General features: G+C 38.9%; 1 protein-coding gene across 1 annotated transcript in view; it reads right to left on the bottom strand.

The window, feature by feature from the left end:
• Positions 1-1,844: 1,844 nt before the first annotated feature.
• Positions 1,845-23,248, bottom strand: part of STMN2 (stathmin 2) — a 58,080-nt gene continuing 36,676 nt past the window's right edge. Inside the window, exons 4-5 of the mRNA XM_077167054.1 lie at positions 12,698-12,889; positions 1,845-3,218 (exon numbers count right to left, since the gene is read on the bottom strand). Coding sequence (XP_077023169.1) covers positions 3,159-3,218; positions 12,698-12,889 — 252 coding nt within the window. The 3' untranslated portion in view covers positions 1,845-3,158. The remainder of the gene's footprint in view (positions 3,219-12,697; positions 12,890-23,248) is intronic.

Here is a 23,248-nt window from a genome sequence, read left to right as displayed (position 1 = left end):
AACAATTTAAACATACCAAGGAACCCAAGACTTTCTGTAAAAAAATACATCAGTGGAACCAGGCTAGCAAGCTAGAGATAATTTACTAAGTGGCATCACCCCTGAAAGAGCTCTTAGTTCATCTTTTAGCTGGTCAAGACCATCCCCATACATTTATAGCTCTATTGAGTTAATATGTTGGGTGAGAGATGCTAGGTCATTGGTTCTCTGATCTCATCTGTTTCTTAGCCCTACCTCCACTCTAGGTACATTCTTTCTATTGTCTTATTATCTGCAAGGCATAATCCATATTTTTTCTTCTAGGATTCCTTTGCCTCCCACCCCTGATTTTTTAAATAAAATCGAGTGAGTTTCTGCCCACCCCCCCCAGCTCTAATCAAACATGCCTAGACTGAAACAGTTGCCCTCTGTGTGGAAATCAGTGGGGTCCACACCTGGACTAGTTCCATTTCTCATGGGCCTTCTCAAGTGAGGTCTGCAGATAAGCAGCACTGGCATCACTTGGGAACATGCTAGAAATGCACGTTCTGGGGCTTCGATAAAGGCCTCAGGAATCAGCAACATGTTTTTACAAGGCCTCCAGGTGACTCTGAAGCATGCTAAAATATGAGGACACTCGTCTAGGGATACTTCATAGAAATAGCCCGTTCTCACCAGTGTAGTGAGATTTGGAGATAGTTTGCTGATGAGTGACTAATAAGAAGAGAATTCACGAGACAGGTATAATGACCTAGAACAAATCACTTAATCTCTCTGTACCTTTGTTTCTTCACCTTTGAAATTAGGCAGTGGGGTTAGTCAGCGTTTCCAATTTAGGGATCCACAAAGGAGATGTTTACCAACTACTGTTAATATTTCAGAAAGCCAACAGAAATCATGTGTTTCTCCTCAATATATTGCATGGAATGATCAAAATATCCCGTTTGCTAGTTTTTAGTCCAAAATAAGCCATTAGGCTGTGAGCCTCTCATAGTCCGTCATTCATTTTCATGTTTCCAGGGCTTATCACAGGGTCCCGCCCATTGAAAATCATCCAACTAATGATTTTCAAACTAAGTTACATGGAACTAGTGTGCAAATACAGCTTATTTCATGCTAATCAAAAACTCTAATTGGCTTCCCAAATAAGGATAATGGAGCTCTTGCTTTAGAGTATGTGTGTCATTTGTTGCACTGATAGGTTCCCGCATATAAGAGATATTTGGAATAGAGACCAAGGGGCCCAATCCTACACTTGGCTTGTTAGTGCTTCTGAGCACTGTAGTCCAATTGACTTATTCATAAATCTGTGTGGTTTCAAGGTTTTAAATGATTTTCTGCTAAAACTGGATGTGATTTCTTTGGTCCTGTAGCATCAATCTGGGTCAGTGACAGGACCCTGCCGTGCCCATGTGTGCCTTATGTTCATGGGCAGTACTCAGTTCAGCAGGACGGCAAGGAGAAACATGTTTTAACAGATGGCCTAGGCTAGGGAAGGGTTCCTTTAGGATACATGGGGGAACTTGAGGTCAGGCAAATGAATTGATGCCAAATTCCAAGTCCATTGAAAGGGGCTCTCTTCCTCAGAATTATTGGTCTAAACCTTTGGTACCTCCTCCAGTCCTGAGTGTTTTTAAGAACATGGTAATGACTTCTCTGCCTGTACAGCCCATCAGAAGAAAAGAGAACAGAGATGCTACCTGCTGCAGGAGGGAAGCAAATCAGTGGGACATTGGCTTCCTTTAAATTCTTAGTATCTATTTGCCTATGAGATTGCTATAATCCAATAGCCACCTTTTAAAACATCTCAACTCCAGGGTCAGACATTGGAAGGAGCAAGAGAAGAGACCAAACCTTTATTAGTTCACAGAACTCCAATTCTTTATTAATCACAGCTTGCTCACAATGACATACAGGAAAATAGCACTAATGAAGAGTAAATATGCAGGCAGCAACCGTCAGGAGTTGGGAGTTGGGGAGAAACAACTTCAAAACTGCGACTAGGTATTTATGGTGGGTATCCGGTGATTCTCTTAGTTGGCACAAATGCCCTGCCTAGCCCCCTGAACCGCGTCAGCCCTCACAGATGAATACTTTTTAAAAAATAGGCAGGATTGCCTCACACTGGGGAAGAAAGACCAGCTTGAGTGAAAGTCCGCAGTGTTTTAGATTTTGTTGTGTGTGTGTGTGTGTGTGTGTGTGCGTGCGCGTGTTTTAATGCAACAACCAGCTCACAGTTTCCAAGTGGAAAAATATTCAGTAGCATCATGTACTTGTACTATAGGTAAGAGCTTAAAATGAACATCATCAATCTTGGCATCCACAAATAAGCCACCTGACACATTAATTCATTCCATCAAAAGAACTTAAACTAGAGAATTAAGCCCACTTCATAAAGAGCATTTTCACGGCTGTTTGAATCACTTGGATTTGTATTTGTACTCAGCACTTTAAAAGGCTCAGCTTTTTTGCTTCTACCCAGATTGATCTCAGATCTGTCTTCTCTTCCATCCCTTTCTAAAGCCAAAGCACATTTGTAGCACATAATCGAGTAGAAGCAGAAGTAAACGCTATGACTGGTGATTTTTCTTAGCCTGGGTTTTGTAGTTTCTAGGCGATAAATAGATTATGAGCAAACAAATGTGGACTGTTGTGTGGAGTCATAATACTCGTGATCTAGGTAAAGGTCACAGTCAAGCTCAGAGATGACAAAGCCGTCCAGGTCATTAGGCAATGGTGGGTTTCTAGCACCATAAATTGTCTACTGACCTCACTTTTTTCTGTTGGAATGAAAAGGGCAGGGAATGGAGTTAGACATGGGGAGCTTCAAAAAGAACAGACCTAGCAAATTCATTTGAGTGGAAGGACACAACATCAAAAGCCTGTTACAGGACATGTAAGATTATGAAATAACTTGCATAATGCAATACTTGTATTTTTTAACAAAAATGTAAGTATTTACAAAATAAGATCCAAGGTATTTTTAAACATCAAGCAAAACATTCTGCAAAGAGACCGCATTGATTTTTTTTTAATTTATTTTTTGATTCGGTTTTTTTTTTAATGAGTTCTTTTTTTTTAATCCATGTCATACATTTCCCATACTGATATCGCATGATCCATTATAATATAGGCAGGGGGATTTACTTATGGTGGGGCGTGCCATACCCTCCGTCGTCTCAGCCGGACAGTTCCACCTGGAGCTCCTTGTTCCTGCGCACCTCGGCGGCATGCCTCTCCTGCAAGACACCAAGGGGAGAAGAGTCACCGAGCCCTGCGGTTTGGCTGCGGGGGACTCAGTAGTGCCTGCCCGCTCCTTAGCAAACCACGTGCCTGACTGGAAGTAACCCAGTTTACTTTCTTCCTTTAGGAATATCTCTCAATTTATAGGAAAGGAAAACGTGGAAGAGTCCTAACAGAGAAGATCTTACAAGACTTTCTTCGTCTTTTAAAAATATCTAATACTGTATTTGATTCAAACTATGACCGAAAGGTTACACGATTAAGAGAATTATGTATACTACGAATACTGTATGAATTCAGAGAATAGCAATAAAACATCATGCTGTTTTCCCTCTCATTTTTATCGTTGGTGTTTTTCCTTTTCCCCAATATTTTCAGGATTTTATCATTGTGGATGGACACTTCGGGAAGATTAGATCCAAGAGGAATGTTTTTTGGGGGCTTCCTAAATTCTTTACCTGTTAGTCCCAGCCCTTCACAGTCTGAGTTCAGATGACTTTTCCAGTCTTACCCCCTACTCTTCTCTTACTGATATTTCAGTTTACTGGAATTATCTTCCATGCAATTTGCAATGCTTGTATTTCCTGGTCATCTAACTCCACTGACCAGAATCGTAATCTTACTCTTTAAGCCCTGTATAACTTCATAAAACGGAAAATTAGATGTAATCTTGCTTTCCATTTGAACACTTGCATAAATCTGTCCTTCCATATAACAGCCCTTTCCTATTAATTTCTTTACGGGCATTTTGTTCTTCTATCCAGTGCCCCACCAGACTATAAGCTCACCGAGGGCCAAGGCAGTGTTTTTTGCACTTGAGTCCCACTTGCAGGGCCTGCTTTGCACATAGCAGTGGTCTGGTGGACGTTTATTTACATAAAGAACTGAGGCACTAACCTTTGGCTTGGGAACTGAACTTTCCGAGGAGGGAATGAGATGGGGGATCCAATATTTTTTAATTCAAGGATTCTACCCAGGATGAATAAGCACATTATCTTGAAACTCATAGGGGCTAAATAAATGTTTGTTAAATTGAAAATTTTAAATGTTAATTATTACTAGCATAATTTATTTTATTATTTAGAATATTGTTTATATTGCTATTTTTTTTTTCCTTTGAAGCTTTAGAAATTTCCTGAGGCTCTATGAAGTCCTTTAGTTCAGGGATAATGAGGTTCACCAGCTGTAAAATAAACCTTGTCATTAAGCTCTATTAACCTCAAGGAGTCTTTGCTTATATTATATTCTGATACTGAGTATTTATTAGCTACTTAATATGTATCAGATATACATACATATAGAGTAGAGCAGTACCGATTCCTTAATCATCTCAACAATTCTGTGGTGGGGATTCTACTATTGTTCCCATTTTACAGATAAGGAGACTGAGGCACACAAAGGTGAAGTAACTTGCCCAAGACCACATACCTAACAAGTGGCAGAAGTGGGATTCAAACCCAAGAAGCCTGGCTCCAGAGCCCACCCTGCTAACCACAGCTATGCAATCTCAGTGTTAGTGTGAGGAGAAAATTTTACAGTTGTGTGAAAAAATATGTTTTTTTCAAATGAAGATTCAGGGAGAAAATAACATACACCACTCTACACTTCCTTCAAAGATAAAGAATTAGAGTAAGCAGGAAATTGACTCCAGAGAAAGACTTTAAAAGCAATCTTTTGAAATGAGCTTTTAGTATATGTTCCAAAACCTTAAAGAGAAGGAAAAAAAAGGCATGTAGAGACAAATCATGTCCTGTTGGGAAATATCACAGGGAAATGGGCATAGATGCAACTCCTCCTCTTTCTTTTTGTTCTCCTATTATAAGATTAACAATGCAGAGAAGTCTCTTGCTCATGTGGAAAGAAATGAATTAGTGTGAGCTGTGTGGAAAAGCTCAGACCATTACTGTGCTAGAATCAAATCTGAAGCCTCAAATCTGAAGATACGTATGAACTCAAATTTATGATATAACAGGAAACATAATTAATATTACTAAGTGGCTTTGGTGATTTCTGATAGTATGGGGATACACTTCTTATTAGACTCAAAATCAGTCATAAAGAAATGAATTTTGCCATAGGGAAGAACAAATATAATCTGTTACCTTGAGATAGCATGAAAACAAATGGAAACTTAAATACATTATTCCAAAATATCGTCCCCCCAGGCATTTTAGTAAATCTATTATTGGAAAACTTTACATTCAAATAACTAAATATATCCTAATTAAATTGTATTGTCACTTTACATCAAAATGTGGGAGATCAAAGGTAGACGTGTAAGGAACACGTAATTTTCAATTCATTAGATTTTTCTTATCAGCAAATGGTTTGTAATTTTCAGAAGACCTTGAATCTAGAGGTTACTAAAGCAGTTGTGAAACTCTGAGAATGCATTCCAAGAAGTCAAGGCCATTTTTTGATAATATTCATTTCATTACTAAGCTCCCAATATTTGCCAGGCACTATTGAAGGCACTGGGCTAGAAAGACCCAAGGACGTCTAAATATATACTGTTCTCTGCAATTGAGCCTATTAATTCCATGACAAAGAAAGTGTAATAAATAGTGTTTTAGTATTGTATACAACTATTTGATATGACAAAGTGAAAGGTAAGAAAGATGGTTTTAGGAAAAACTGTGGTCCTTGTGATTTAGTAGAGAGATTTCTATATTAGAAACCAAGAAATATGATGCCTTTTCTTTCAATTTTTTTTCTGTATGTCTTCATGTTCCCTTAACCTCACTAGGCATCAAGTATAAACAAGGGGCTTGATACCTAAGATATCAATTCCTGATGATGTTCACCTCATCTTGCATTTAAATAGACTCATATGACAAAATTTCATAAATAGAATTGACTTAGCAATTTCCAGTGCTGCTTCCCAGACTGCTTACCATGCAATATTGGATGACAAAGTGTTTCAGCCTAAGTTTAGGATAAAAGTTTGGAGTCAAAGAGACTTGGGTTTAAATCTTGCCTCTGTGGTTTACCTAGCTTTTTGATGTTGACCAAGTGGCTTAAACTCTCTAAGGACCAGGTTCCTTAGATGTGAAATCTAAGGTATCTTCCTTTAGGGTAGTTGTGTGGATTAAATGTAGTTGCACATGTAAACTGCCTGGTTTATATATTAGTTTTAATCTCCTTTTCTCTTTCATTATTTTTCATCAGACATATTCAATTGTCAATGGTTATACAAATGGCATTCATGAATCAGAATAGCAGGAAAACAAATAAAAGTCAGATGTGAGGGATGAAAGGCTACAATGAAAGCAAATTTATGATGGTTGAAATTCATAGTGAAAGAGTTATAAGTCATCAAAATCATCTCTTATGAAAATAATCATGGAATCTTATTCTTTTAAGAGAACCATTTTTATAATTTTAAACTACATCATAGTTTGTGATACTATTATCACTCAGATAATGGCTAAATGTTTTTGCATGGCATTATCCTATATTATTACTGATAACACTGAAACAATACTTTTTATTTCGTAAGTACTGTATTTTGTGGTGGAGAGAGTAGAGTAGTAGTCGAGGCTGTCTGGGTTCCTTGCTCTCATACTCCTGAGTACCACTGAAAGCTCCTTTGGTGTGTTTTTATTTTTCTTTTTAACAATATTATGAACTGGCAGTCTGGGCAGTGACTAGGGAATGATGCAGTAGGGTTATAAAAGCCAGAAGATATGATGCAATCTGGATTAGGTAGAGAATTCAACAAGGCTCAGTAGAAGTCCTCTTAAATGACTTGCCAGGTTAATAAACACTCTCCATTTCTTCCACAAAACCTACTGACTGATGTCCCTATAGATTGAGAACTCGAGGCTAGCAAGCTCCTGTCTAGTGTGTCCACATACTTTTCCTCTCACTGATTGAGATTGATAATAGTTGGTGGTATTTCAGAATCTGTTTGACTAGTAGCATTGAAAGTTTAGCTACATAATTTAATACCACATAAATAGAAAAATGGAATGGTGGAGAAAAAGCTTTGGAAATACTTGATAAAGAGAGACATTATTTGATATTGGGTGGATCGACTGTAAGAGCTATAGAAAAGTAAAATTCTCTATCCATATTATTTTGCAGATATCTTTAGTACTCACCCAATTTTAAGGAAACTGAAACTATAGATCATAGCCAATGTGATATGGGTGTGGCTAATGGAAGAAAAAAGGCATAGAACTGACCCATTTCTCAAAAAGGGCTTGGCCTACATCAAAAGATTGGCAAATGAGTGTATTTAAAGGTCTAGAGTTAAAATTACATGTTTAATGAATGTACATATTATTTGTTAAATGATTACCTTCTTTAGTGGATTAAAAAACAAAAACTATCTCATTACAGTTCCTGGTTGGGGCTGATAAAAGCTGCTACTACTTAGTCTTAACTAATAGGGGCAGGAAGTGAAAACGTCACACACCCATATCACACTGGCTATGATTTATAGGAAACTGACATAAAAACAAGTGTAATATTCTCTTTTTTTGAGGAAGAAAAGATACGTTTGTGGAATGAAGATCATAAATAATTAAATATAATTGATGACTATATAACAAAGCATACTCTCTAGTTACGAAGCTTTTATTTATTAAAGCGTTATTCTCAACTCTGGCTAAATACTAGAGTCTCCCGGTGAGTTTGAAAAATAATACAGATCTCGGGGCTCCACCCCAGACAGTTAAATAGGAATCTTTTACTTTAAGGAGCTCCCCAGTAGATTCTAAAGTGCAGCTGGGTTGCTTTTCCTTTGGTTCTCAGCTTTAACGGAAGGCTTTGCTCCAACGTAGCTGGACGCTGAGGGGTCTCTGGGAGTTTATCAGTGGGCGATGTGAGACCACACTGTGGGCACATGGTGAGGAAATGCAGGGACGGCGGATGGCAGCCTGATGGCTGGAAAGCTCCTGTGGAATCGCATTGCATTTTCTGCCTAATCAATAGGTAGGGCTGTTAAAGTGCTGGGTGGTGGGGGGAGGGGAAGGCAGCATTAGTATGGTAGCCTTGGTGTGGGTTTACTTTAGTTTTTTTTTTTTTTTAACATGGGCAGGCACCAGGAATCGAACCCGGGTCCTCTGGCATGGCAGGCAAGCATTCTTGCCTGCTGAGCCACTGTGATCCACCCTACTTTAGTTCTTAGTGCCTCTCTATTAAAGGCACTGTCTATGCTGGACCATACAAGTTGTCTTAGTCTCTTCTTGGTGCTGTCTTATCTGTTGCTGGATTTATACTGGCTGCATTGGAAAAGAGATAGTAAATACTTTTGAGGGCGCATCCCCTTCCAGGTTCCTAAGCAGATAGTAAGGACTCAATAAATACTCATTAAATGATTAATTCATTAATAGATGTCATTTCAGTAGTAACCATCTTTTGATGTGGCAGGTTCTAGAGGAGTTTATGTTAACTCGGCAGTTTCATGTATTTTCAGCATTACTATTATATTGATTTTGTTTTCAATTTCTAACTTCGTATTAATAATTTCATTCAAACGAAAGGCCTAGATGGTCATCACAGGAAAAGTAAGGAAAAAGTCCTTAGTTTTGTCATATTTTAAGAAAAAAAGTTTTAGCACACAAACATAATGTGTAAACAAAAATTTTGCACCAAATCTACAACATATTGAAATACATCAAACAGAAGTAAATTTGATGCTCATCTAGAAGGGAGTATTCCATTTTACTGAGCAGATAACAGACCTTGGTTGACATTGGCCAAAGAGCCTGTTAGATTTGAAAAGTAGCCTCTTTAGCTATGGAATACCAGGGAACACGTGGTCCTCAAAATTATGTGGGCTGCTTCATTTGACAAGAGACAGACTACTGTTGGCTGTGATTTAGATCACTGCAGGATATGATCAAGGGTTCTCATATCTGGCTTTATACTGGGGCATTTTTTTAAAATACAGATGTGTGCGTCACATCCCTGGAGTTTCTGCGACTTGGTATCAGAAATTTTAAACACTCCAAAGATTAACTGTTTCCAGGAAAAATTGATTTCTGGGAAATCATACCATTATTTTGGGAATCATCAAACTGTTAAATAGAAGGATGCTGAAGTGGTACATTACAATTTTGAAAATTCAAGACTGGTGAAAAAAATCAATCCTAAATGATAGTAATTTTATAAAACTTTACAAAATATTGTGACTATTTAAATTTTTTGTTTGAATTCACTTGCCTATTTTGGAGGAAGGAGGATTTGATATGAGATCAAGAAATAGCAAAATTCCTTTAACTCAATGAAACTAACTCTTGCATTCTTTTTTAACCTTTTGCTGGTAGGTCAAGCAAACTTTGTAAGTGGGCTATGGAAAAAAGAGTGCCTTTAAAAAAATGTCCAGTTTTCTGGTGTCATTCCACACATTAACTATGGCAGCATGTGTTAAAATTAAACATCTAAGAATTTAAGTCCAAGAGAAGTATTTACAGCCTGATATTTTCAGTTTTCACTGACTGGACTATTGATGTGATTTCTTTTGTCAAACTGAAGTTTTCAAATAGGTTATCTGTATTTGAGGTATAATTTCCATATGAACCTTCATTCTGAAATTCACTCACATCTATCTCATTTTGCCTTCCTTGAAAAGTAAAGTTTCAGTACCAAGTCTGAAACTCAAAATTAGATATGAAGTTTGTATTACCTTTCATTCACATTTTATGTTTTTCTTCAGAATTCAACTTTTGAAAATATAATAACTGAGTATTTGTTCAAACATATAGCCTGGAAGATGTTCCTTAAGTGCATAAAGCAGTTAAAAACACACGGAGGCTGCGAAGATGTGCGTCCTCTTCTTTAGCACTATCTAGGGTTAAAAAACAAACAAACAAACAAACAAACAAACAAACAAAAAAAACCACACGGAGGCCAGTGCAAGAGTTTTCGCCTACCATGCCGGAGAACCGGGTTCGATTTCCGGTGCCTGCCCATGCGAAAAAACAAAAACAAAACAAAAAAAACCACATGGAGAGTCTTTCCAGTAAAATTTGTAATTTATACGTGGGCTAAATACTCAAGGGGGAATATGGCTGTTTGTTCTGTGTCTTCTTCCTAAAGAGTATTGCAATTTATTTTTTTATGCCTTAATAGTGCATGGATCTATATGAATGTATGACAAAAGTGGGGAAAAATGCAAAAGGGATTGGGGGGGTGGGTGAAGATTAGAAACGTATGTAGAAAAAATAAATTGCCTATTAAAAGCTAATGCTTTTTGAAAAATATTAGTTAAAGTAAACAAGTTTTATGAACTATTTTACAATTGAAATCAATAGAGTGATGTATAATTTTATAAACTAAATTCCTGGACAGCAAATGATGTAAATCTTGCATTAGATACTAAGGGGAATTGAGAATCTTGGAATAAGATCGACTTGTCCCATTCCTAGCAACTCTGCTTGATTTTTTAGGGCCTAGAATGTGAGATGAGGGTCAAGCCACAGTTATGTCAAATGGAACACACAGTGACTCTCTGCTGTCCCTGGTAGCAGCACTGATGAAGCAGGAATCCACATCTCCTCAGCTCTTCCTCAGAAGAAAACTGACTGGTTCAAGGTCAGGAGAGTAAATTTGAGCCAGTGGAAATTTGCTCTCCAGCATCTAAGCAAAGCATTTGTTATGGTACCTGCAGTACCATAACATAACCCAACCATAAGATGGTTGGGTTCAGGTGTTAAGTTGACCAGGTGATGGTGCCCAGTTGTGTGGTTGAGCAAACACTGGCCCAATCGTTACTGTGAGGACATTTCATGGACTCAAATAATGTCAGCTGATTGCATCTATGGCTGATTACATCTATGATCAACTAAGGGGGGGGGTGTCTTCTGCACCGAGAGAATCCAATCAGTTGGATTTAATTCAGTCAGTTGAAGACTTTTAAGGGAGAGTGATGATTTCAGCAGTCAGAAGAGATAACTTTTATATCTCCTTCAGGCAGCCAGCCTCTCCTGGAGAATTCATCAAAAGCCTTCATCATAGTTGCCAGTTTGCAGCATGCCCTATGGAATTTGGACTCATGTATCCCCACAGTTGCATGAGATACTTTTATAAAATCTCATATTTACAGGTATCGCGTGTTGGTTCTGTTTCCCTAGAGAACCCTGACTAATACAGGGTTCTAAAAACCACACCATATGTAACCTGCAGAGAGCTGAATTCTGTTGCATTGTCCAAATCCTGACATAATTCATTTAGGTGAAACACAGTGACATAGTTCTGGAAAATATGAAAACACTGATCTATAAATAAATTTAATCCCATCCTTAAAATTTTGACCAAGGCATCCAGTGGCTATTTTGGCTCCTGCCCAAGTCACCTGCAACTTTTCCACACACCTCTGAGAGCCTTAATACCTAATTGCTGTGTCAGAACCCACACCCCTTTCCCCAGCAAAGGTTTTGGAAATTCCTCAAGAGTACAAATGCCCATGAAAAATCTCCTTGTTATTACTTTTTAAAAGTTTTTTTAAATGATATCCTTTGGCTCTGGGCTGATACTTGTAGTCAGACAATGGGAGTAAAGACAAAGTTATCACCAGAACTTCTGGATAAAGCTGCTTGAACTTTAGATGAGATGGTCCAACTCGTAGGGTTTCCTAAGAAATACTCCAAACATAGGGGAGTGGGCTTGTCTAAGCTCTTGGGCACTCCTAATTATCTCTGTAACTCCAGTGCTGGGCACAAAATGGTTCTCAATATTCATGGTGGAGGTGATGCTTCAGAAAAGAAGGACTGAGGCATCATCTCCAAAGACCCCATTTCTCAAAGCGTAATCTAATCCAATTGCTGGAAATGGCCAAAGTTAAACTATTCATAGCAATACTGTACTCTTTCAAAGGGAAGGCTCTTTTTTTGGGGGGAGGGGATAGATGTCATAGATCCTACAAAAGAGAAAGATGACATTTTTTTGGAGGAACTCCAGCACTGCTCATCCTCACTGGTGGAGTATGTGTCTGGGTTGGTGAAGAAAAACGATGGAGCAGAGTATCGGGACTTGATGAAATGAATACACTACCACCCTCCACTGCCACCTCACTCATTCCCCTTTGCTTTGGTTTCATGCAAAGTTATTTCAGTACTCTAGTTTTCCACATAGATTTTCCTATATAGAGAGAATGAGTTTATGAGTGGGCATAAATATTCTCTTCTTTTCTGACAATCCCATTTTTCCAGTTTAAATAAATCGATTGGTCCTTAAGGATGCCACAGGGGGCTTTTATACCTGTGAAAAGCACACGTCAGCCTCCCTGAACCCATTCACCCCTGGAAAATTCGACAAAATTCCAGTTTTAACATTGGATTCTTTCTTCTGTCATGGTGCATCCCCCACCAGGGTGCTGCTACACTGTGACACCCTGCCCCGGGGGCTAGCTGTCTTCCACACCTGCAGCAGGTTTTCACCAAGGTTCTGGTGCTCAGGCACATGAGAATTTACCCAGCCTCTGCTGCCTATGAATGCAGCCATCTGCTCAGGATGCTGCCGTGATTACCTTTTCCTGCAGACGTTCAATAATAGCAGCTAGATTAGCCTCACGGTTTTCCTTAATTTGTTCCATTTTCAGAATCAGCTTTTCCTCCGCCATTTTGCTGAAATTGTTGTTCTCCTCCAAAGCCTTCTGAAGGACTTCTCGCTCGTGCTCCCTCTTCTCTGCCAACTGCTTCAGCACCTGGGCCTCCTGAGACTGAGGAAGAAAAACAGATCCAGCTTATAATCACCCCCACACAAACCTGGCAGAATAATGGTCCACTGATTCCGGAGGGAGGGATTTCTTTTCAAGTGAATAGTCCTTCTAGCTTAGAGCACTGTTGTCAATTCTGCACGGCTTAAGAGTTTTTTTGCGGAATATGGGTGGTTGGGAAATGTGGTTAGTTAAATTTTCAGCTGTGAGTTTGTTTTTGGAGACTTAGAGGAAGAAGCATTTAACCCTCATTGAGGAATTTTTAAATAAATTGCCGCTTAAGCATTTATGCAACATGAAATGTGGTAATTAATCACTGGAAGGCAACATTCCATTGAAGTCTCAGGAAAACGGGTGAGGACTGGGATGACTTCTGGTCTTGTTCCTGCCCCATTGTTTTTTGGATCAGCTGTAGGCTGGACCCTGCAAGGAGCTTTTCAAAGTGCTCCAATCAAATGGCCAATTTCACTCGCTCCTTTTATTCTAAGTCCTCCTCCATCCCCTTTTAAAAAATTCCTGAGTCAAATTGTCTCTGAGGACCTGAGAACAGTGCAAACTTCATATCCACTTTGCTAGGGAGAGGAGAAAGGCCTCGTTCTGATCACCTCTTGAGCATGTTGAGATGACTGGGGTAACCTGCCCTGTGGTTGGTCAGCGACTAGAGTGGAACTATCTGAGCCAGATGCACCTGCCCCCACCCCCCACCTCCTGTTCCCCTCAATTTGTGCACTACGATTCCCTGTCGTATCAGGAGGCTGGATGGTGTACAGTGTATGTGAATGGTCATGGGGAGCTTGAAAGAAATGCACATGCCTGGCATCCACCCACAGAAAGTCAACCACAGTGCTTCCTTGGGGAGGCCAAGGAAATTGTATTTTCCATAAGCGGCCCTAGTGATTCGAATGGAGCCTGTCCACAGTTCACCTTTTGAAAAATATACTGGTACGGACTTTGGTGTCAGGCCCATGTTCAAGTCTTAGTGCCCCTCCTGGTATTTAATTTCTCTGAATGTTCATTTTCTCCTCCACGATTTGCAGGTGAGATAAATCTTATACAGTACTGACCTTTCTAGGTTTAAGCCTAAATTCTTAAACACTGAGTGTTCTGGGTAATTCCTTAGGATTGGCTGATGCTCTGAGGTGAGCCTTCACAGGAGTAATTGTAAATGTGAATATCTAAACAATAGTAGATTAAAAGGAATCAGCCCTTCTTTTTGCTTGAATCCCATCATGGTTTCATTGACATCTTTGGTGGATTCACCACATTCTTGCTTTGCTTTCGCTTGAAGAGAAACTATTACAAAAATTAATGAGAAAATGTTTACACAAAATATGTTCAAAATCAAATAGAGGATGGGCCACGGTAGCTCGGCAGGCAGAGTTCTCACCTGCCATGCGGGAGACCTGGGCTCGATTCCTCGTGCCTGCCCATAGGGAAAAAAATATATATAGGGCCTCTGAAAGAAACATGAAGAAAATATTTGCTAGCTAGTTCATCTTCCTTCCTTTAGGTGGGATTATTGATAAAGCATCCCTAGTAGTTTTCGCCTATGTACTGTCACCAGCACTACTGAATTGTTCCAGAGGGGGCTGGGGGTTAAAAAGACTGACTAAAGTGTGTGCATGTTTAAAGGTTCTCTCGCTGGGTTGTTTGTCAGGATCAAATGAAATAATGTTTTCAAGATATTCAGCACAGTGTCTGATACTGAGTGAATGAGAAATGAGTAAATGGTAGCTATTATTATTTAAAGTAAAACTCGATACACTTGGGTCTAGGAGATGATGACAATTTATTTGTAAAATTTTGACTATCTCATGCATCTGGAGTATTTTTTCAAATTTCTTTCATTATGAATAGTTAGTAAATTCAGGGTCCTCATGGTTGACCATAGTCTGAGCTGTTTCCCTAATATACATGTCCAGTGCATTGGGCTGTATTAATATGACAGCTTATAGTGAAGCGAACTCCACGTAGTCTCAATCTATGCAGCCTCTAGCCTGAAAAACTTTCTAGTGGGAGAGGGCTGGGTTATCACAAAACAAGGATGTGTTGTATCCAAGAATTAAGGGTTGGATTGGAGGACTAAGCTCCTCTTGTAATGGACATAAATCCATGGGGCAGCCTTCAGCAGAACAAAATAAAACAAATCGAATGAAAATTTAGCTTTTCACATTCTTTAGATCAGTGTTTTAAATAGTTTTTCTACCTGCACACACAGATGATGTCCCTCTGTACACGTGCCCATCAGTCACAGCTGCTAAAGCTAGGTAGATAGGTACAATTTCTGCCCAGTTTGTTAGCAGTTCCTCCCTCCTTCTGCCCTGACAGAACAGTGTTTCCCACACTGCCCTAGATCGGTCCACCTGCATTATTCCTCCCCATTTGTTTCAGATGGCTTTTCTAAAGGAACTCCCATGGCAGTGAACAAATCCACCTTGTATTCAGAAAACCTAGGTTTGAGTCTTGCTTTGTACAGTGTGGGTGAGCCACCTTGGGCTTTGGAAATAGTTGCCCTGGAGAGTTACCAAGAGGCCACCTAAACTGCTTAATTTAAAATTCTCAGATGCTCAAGTTAACTTCGGTACTCTGCTTTAATTTAATGTTTGTATTTGCATTCTTAATCTTCCTTTGTGAAAGAGCCAAAATCAGGGGGAACAGGATTGAGAAGGCAAGGCTTTGGGATTAAAAGGGTAATAAAGCAACACATATCTTTTCAAATTTCTTGCCTTGGTGGGACACATTCAGTTTGCATGAACAAACACTCCCATGGTTCTCATTATAAGTAATGGAAAGAAGTCTATTGCATTTAAGTGCAGCATTTGGCTCAGTTTAGTCCTTCTGCAGCCATTGGGGCTAAATGAGATTACACTGCATAGGTGTGAGGTGCATTTCTTTAGCATAATTAATGGAGGGAAACAGAAACAGAAGGCCTGTTATCACAGGAGTCTGCTGCTAGCCAAGACCTGCAAAACTGGGTCAGGCCACACTCGAGTGCTGCTTACTTCTCTGCTGATTTTTCTGAAATACTGGAAAGGATCACTCCATCCACCATCGTCTCAACCACTACATTTATAGGACCTAGTAAATATCTATGTTTTAAATATCTAAAAGTTCATGTCCATGAAAAAAGTACAGGATATGAAGTCTATTATAGAAAGAATTCCTCACTGAGAAAATTCTGATGCCCTCTATTTTGAGCACTGCTCAGAAATACTCAGCCTTAAATTCTGCAGCGCTATCATGAGAGCCCTTTACCTTGTTTTCTAATGTCTCTGTGATTCCGTTGGCACATAAAGTCAGCCAGTCTTCATTTTTTTCTTAGCCTGCCTATAACTTCTCTAACTCTATTCCTTGAGATAAATTGACTTTCTTATGCGTTAACTTCAATCTTCCCATATGTTCTCAAGTAAGGAATCTGGTCTGGATTCCAATACTTCCATCAATGAACAATTAAGCATTTACTTGGAAAAAATGTCAGTAAGACATGGCATGAAGTAAAGGTGAGGGTATACAATGAAAACATGTCATAGACAAAAGTGTAAGCTTTTCCTTCAGTTTTGGGAGAAGTAAAATTCTCACCACATGTTCCAATGAGTACTCTTTATACCTTGGTTAGGTAGATTAACAGAAAGGAATCTTGACTGTTTGACTGATATAGAAGCTGGGGAGGTGAAATTTGCTGTAAGTTGTTAAAAAGAAATTTTCCAAAGAAAAAGGATTTGACCTTGGAGGAACATTTTTTTAATGGAATGTACCTAAGATGGAAGGTCACTGAAATCTAGAAATGGAAAATTAGGGCAAGATAATGAACAGCTGATATAATGCAAATGTCAAGGCAAAATGTTTATAGAATCGAGATGTTCATTGTGATATGCTGGGAGACTAAGGATTGTCTCCATTTTGCTGCTGTAAACAGAGGTACCTTTTATTGGTGAACACCTTTCTAGGCATAAACCTGCTCACACTGTACTCAACATCACTGCAGCAATTATCTGAAAGGAATGTGAGGGGGGGGAAGTGAGGAGACAGGGGAGAAGAGCTAGTATACATTTAGGAACACTTTAACATAATTTTCTAAAGAGATTTACCACCATTTGTTATATTACTGAGTATAAGCGTTAATTACTGTACAAATGAAATGGAAGCTAAAATTTGACTTAAGTGGTACATAAAACTCATTTTGCTTTATGTACACACATGAGATTTAAGGCTACATTTTAGTTATTGCTAATTTTCCATTTATCTCTGAAATAAACACATTCCTACCACTTTATTTCCTTGTCCTTTTTCATTATTTGGGGGCTATATTAATGGCCATATACAACGGTTTATCAAACTAAATCTAGCGTCAAAATCCATTTACAGTGGTAAGTTAGATGATTTATCTATAATTGTTGGCTTTGTTTTTTAATAATGAAAAGACATTAACCCAGTGAAAGTCACAGATGATGCTTGTTAAAGTATGACAATGGAATATAATTTAATTATGTAAAGTGAAAAGGTATACTATTCACTTTGTGTTAAAAGCTGGAAGTATGCAAAGAAATTTAAAATGATGACAAATCTTTAAGCTTTAGGGTGACCTCCTCTGTTGGAACTTGTAATGGGTCTATTGTGGTTAATTCCTAGGAAAAAAACGCGGGGATGCTCTTCCCTGTGGAATAATGTAGGTGAGGATTCCGTGGTCCATGTGACACCTTCCCTCAGGAGCAACGTGTTTCCTGAATGTCAAACTGTGAGTAATCCAGCACTTTCGAGAGAGCCCTCTTTCCCAGAGTAGACTTCAATTGCCATTGCAATGTGAGATCCAACAAATGGAAAAAGAAAATCTATCAGGTTCAGTGACTAATGATCCATTTTATAAAAAATAAGCAACGTATTCTTTCAGAGATACACTGATTTTGGAGTCGATTCTGTCAGCAGTGTCACTATGTCAATTAAGTCTCACTGGACTGGTTTGAGTAGGGTGCTTCTTAATTTAATCTATTTTAGGGCATGATTTTAGAGATGTTATTAAGATCCTCAAGCTTTCATCATTTTTTCCATGCTATTAATTTTCTTCAAGGCACTTTTATTTGGGCTGGCCTAATTATAATATATCAAATATTATTAGAGATCAAATGGTCTATCCATTGTAATTGGATTGGAGGGTATTTTATAATATTTTAAAACGTTTATGAAATGTATTCTGGTATTATTTCAGTATCTGTGTTAAAGGGAAACTTCTTTTCATTATAAAAATCTTAACTTTGCCAAGCCATAATGTCCCTAAGGTCAGGTACTAGCTGCGTCTTTACATAATAATAGCTAACCCTTTCAGAGTGCTTATTACGTGTCTTGATGTAGAATAACACTTCCAAATCTCACAATAACTCCATGACATGTGTCTTATTATTAGCTTAATTTTCTAGGACATAGCGAGACACAGAGAGATTAAGTAACTCTATAAACTCAAGATTAAATGTCTATAGTGTCTTTTTACAGAGTGATCTGAGACGTAGAGAGATTAGGTGACTTGCCCAAGGTCACATAACTAGTAGGTGGTGGAATCAGAACTCGATCACGGACATTCTCTTAAATATTATGTTCCTAACCACGATGCTCTTAGACACTGTGCAGGCTTACGATGACCAATTCATTCATTGCCCAAACTGGGACACTTATGAGAGTGAAAAGAGAAATCGTTAACAGATATCAAAACAGCACGAGTAAGCTGGGGTTGTCCTGACAAACCAGGATATATAGTCAGTTTAGCTCTCCTGCCTCTCAGAATAGTAGATGCTAAATAAATATTTGTTGGACTTCCGGGTCAAGATGGCGGCTTAACAACGTGCGTGTTTTAGTTCGTCCTCCAGAACAACTACTAAATAACCAGAAACAGTACAGAACAGCTCCCAGAGCCACAACAGTGACCGGACACACAGCGTACCCCAGTCTGGACCAGCTGGACTGGCTGCGAGCACGCCCCCCAACCGTGAGTTCCCAAAGCTGCGACAGCCAGTGCCCCTCCCCCACAGGCTGCTTTCCAGAGGGGAAAGGAAAGGACTTTACCAGCAGCAGAGACTGGGCACAATCAAACACCAATTGTGGAACTAATTAACTAATTCTGACTACTAAAAATAAGCCCCCAGCTTAGGTGAACCTGATCAAAGTGGAGGTTGCTCATTTTTGCCTCATGCCAAGGGGGCAGGACTGACAGAAAAAGGCAGAAAAAAAAAGAAGAAAGCTGGGTTTTTGTGGCTGTGTATAGGCTTGACTGCCTCTGGATACAGCGGCAGGACTTTTCAGGTTGCAACTGCCCCAGACATAGGCAGAAGTGAGCTCTTTTGGGGGCTTGTCTGGAGCCTCTGCCTTCCCCAGGGGAGGGGGGAAGCCCAACTCAGGTGGAATCCCTCCATCAAGGAATTCAGAAACCAGGGCTTGGTAATTTAAAGCCATTAAAACCAGCCTACAACCTCTCCTCTGTCTCCACCACGCCCCCAGCAGGGTGAGTCTGCCAAAGTTAAAGGTACCGCATCATCTTATGCTGGTGGGACCTGCAGTCAGACAAGCACCACATACTGGACAGGATAAGAAAAACAGAGTCCAGAGACTTCACAGGGAAGTCTTTCAACCTGCTGGGTCTCACCCTCAGGGAAAACTGACACAGGTGACTCTTTCCGCCTGATAGGAGGCCAGTTTGGTCTGGGAAAATCTGGCTGGGGTCTATAATATCTAAGTAGACCCTCCTAAATGTGTGTGGGTGAAAGGCACCACACAAGCAGGGCAAGAAACAAGAAAACAAGAACTGGAAAATTCTCCTCTGTTAAACAAAACTTAAGCTAAAGGTCCAGATAAAGCTGAACAGAATGTCAAAGAACAGATAGACAACAAATTCATCCAGCAAGAAAACCCTAGATAAAAGAAGTGAAAGAAACCTCCAGAATAAACTAATTAAGGTAATTAAATGCCTAGATGCCAGCAAAAAATAACAAATCACACTAGGAAAACTAAAGATATGGCCCAGTCAAAGGAACAAACCAACAATTCAAATGACATACAGGAGCTGAAACAATTAATTCAGAATGTACGAACAGACATGAAAAACCTCATCAAAAACCAAATCAATGAATTGAGGGAGGATATAAAGAAGGCAAGGAAAGAACAAAAAGAAGAAACTGAAAGTCTGAAGAAACAAATCACAGAACTTATGGGAATGAAAGACACAGTAGAAGAGATGAAAAAAACAATGGAAACCTACAATGGTAGATTTCAAGAGACAGAACATAGGATTTCAAAACTGGAGGATGGAACATCTGAAATCCGACAAGAAACAGAAACTATAGGAAAAACAATGGAAAAATATGAGCAAGGACTCAGGGAATTGAAAGACAATATGAAGCGCATGAATATACATGTTGTGGGTGTCCCAGAAGGAGAAGAGAAGGGAAAAGGAGGAGGAAAACTAATGAAGGAAATTATCACTGAAAATTTCCCAACTCTTATGAAAGACTTAAAATTACAGATCCAAGAAGTGCAGCGTACCCCAAAGAGAATAGATCCAAATAGACATACTCCAAGACATTTAATAATCAGAATGTCAGAGGTCAAAGAGAAAGAGAGGATCTTGAAAGCAGCAAGAGAAAAGCAATCCATCACATACAAGGGAAGCCCAATAAGACTATGCGCAGATCTCTCAACAGAAACCATGGAGGCGAGAAGACAGTGGGATAATATATTTAAATTATTAAAAGAGAAAAACTGCCAACCAAGAATTCTATATCCAGCAAAACTGTCCTTCAAAAATGAAGGGGAAATTAAAACATTTTCAGACAAAAAATCACTGAGAGAATTTGTGACCAAGAGACCAGCTCTGCAAGAAATACTAAAGGGAGCACTAGAGACAGATATGAAAAGACAGAAGAGAGAGGTGTGGAGAAGAGTGTAGAAAGGAAGACTATGAGTAAAGGCAAAAAGAAGGAAAATTAGATATGACATATAAAATCCAGAAGGCAAAATATAGCAGAAGAAAGTCCTACCCATGCAGTAATAACACTGAATGTTAATGGATTAAACTCTCCAATCAAAAGACATAGTCTGGCAGAATGGATTAAAAAACAGGACCCATCTATATGCTGTCTCTACTCAAAGGACACGAGGACAAAGACACAAATGGACATTTTACACATCAATGTTTATAGCAGCATTATTAACAATTGCCAAGAGATGGAAACAGCCAAAATATCCAACAACAGACAGCTGACTAAACAATCTGTGACATTTACATAAGATGGAATATTATGCAGCTGTAAGACAGAATAAAGTTATGAAGTATGTAACAACATGAATGGACCTTAAGGACATTATGCTGAGTGTGATTAGCCAGGAACAAAAGGACAAATACTGTATGGTCTCACTGATATGAACTGACATTAGTGAATAAACTTGGAATATTTCCTTGGTAACAGAGACCATCAGGAGATAGAAATAGGGTGAGATATTGGGTAATTGTAGCTGAAGGGATACAGATTGTGCAAAAGGACTGAATATAAAAACTCAGAAATGGACAGCACAATACTACCTAACTGTAATGTAATTATGTTAAAACACTGAATGAAGCTGAATGTGAGAATGATAGACGGAGGGGGCTGGGGACATAAATGAAATCAGAAAGAAAGATAGATGGTAAAGATCAAGATGGTATAATCTAGGAATGCCTAGCATGTATAATAATGTGAAATGTACAATGTACAAATTTTAAAAATGTTTTTGCATGAGGAAGAACAAAGGAATATCATTATTGCAGGGTGCTGAAAATAGATGATAATTAATACTTTAAAATGTCACCTTATGTGTGAGACTAAAGCAAAAAATGTTTATTTGTTACAAAATTTATATTTTGACTAGAGCATTTCCTAATATAACTCATGTAGTTAGTTTGATTGAATGTCATAAGTACTTGGAATCTCAGGTAGGACATGAGATTTTGTTAGTTTGTCCAAAGTGATGCCCCGATGAATCCCAGAGTGATTTGATCAGTGACTAGAAAAGTGTTTGCAAGCCCCCTTCGGGGAATGGTGAGAGTGGGGAGAAATTCAACAAGTTGAATTCCTGATATTCTCACAAGCAGTGTGGACAACCAAAGGTATAGGCTGAGCCCCCAGTCTTGGGGGTTGTTCATATGAAACTTAACCCCACAAAGGATATGTCAAGTCTACTTAAAATTTAGGCCTAAGAGTCACCCCCAAGAGAGCCTCTTTTGTTTCTCAGATGTGGCCTCTCTCTCTAGCCAACATGACGAGCAGTCTCACCACCCTCCCCTTCTCTGCGTGGGACATGACTCCCAGGGGTGTGGGCCTTCCTGGCAACGTGGGACAGAGATCCTGGAATGAGCTGAGACTCAGCATCAAGGGACTGAGAAAAACCCTAGAAGGAGCTGAGAATTAACATCAAGGGATTGAGAGAACCTTCTCGACCAAAGGGGGAAGAGTGAAATGAGACTAAGTGTCAATGGCTGAGAGATTCCAAACAGAGTCGAGAGGCTATCCTGGAGGTTATTCTTATGCATTAAGTAGATATCACCTTGTTGTTCAAGATGTAGCAGAGAGGCTGGAGGGAGCTGCCTGAAAATGTGGAGCTGTGTTCCAGTAGCCATGTTTCTTGATGATGATGGAACAATGATATAGCTTTCACAATGAGACTCTGTGAATGTGAAAACCTTGTGTCTGATGCTCCTTTTAGCTACTATATCAACAGAAGAGTAGAACATATGGAATAAAAATAAATAATAGGGGAAACAAATGTTAAAATAAATTTAGTTTGAAATGCTAGTGGTAAATGAAAGCGAGGGATAAGGGATATGGTATGTATAATCTTTTTTTTCTCTGTTATCATTTTATTTCTTTTTCTGTTGTCTTTTTATTTCTTTTTCTAAATTGATGCAAATGTTCTAAGAAATGATGAATATGCAACTATGTGATGATATTAAGAATTACTGATTGTATATGTAGAATGGAATGATACTTAATGTTTTGCTTGTTAATTTTTTTAATTAATAAAAAAAGTTAAAAAAAATAAATAAATATTTGTTGAAAGAATGAATAAACAGATGGGTGGATGACTAAGGTGTTCCTATCATCTCACTCAAGTGGTCAGTTGCAGTATGGAAGCTGTGATTTCAAGATGTGAGCTTCAAGCTGACCTCATGAGATAGGAGGATACTCATGGGGGTGAACACTGATTCTCCGAGATGATCAAAGAAGGGAGAAAAAGCACAAAAATAGGTCATCTACTTTATAATAAGCTTTTTCTACCAACCAATCAATGGCACATTGATTCTCATTCAGAGAAGCCTGAGGGAGCAGTGTCTAACCTAGTAACCAG

Source organism: Tamandua tetradactyla, chromosome 6 (assembly GCF_023851605.1).
Source record: "Tamandua tetradactyla isolate mTamTet1 chromosome 6, mTamTet1.pri, whole genome shotgun sequence".
Lineage (NCBI taxonomy): Eukaryota > Metazoa > Chordata > Mammalia > Pilosa > Myrmecophagidae > Tamandua > Tamandua tetradactyla.
Note: the sequence above shows the minus strand (reverse complement) of the source record. Positions and strands in the feature narration are given on the sequence as shown.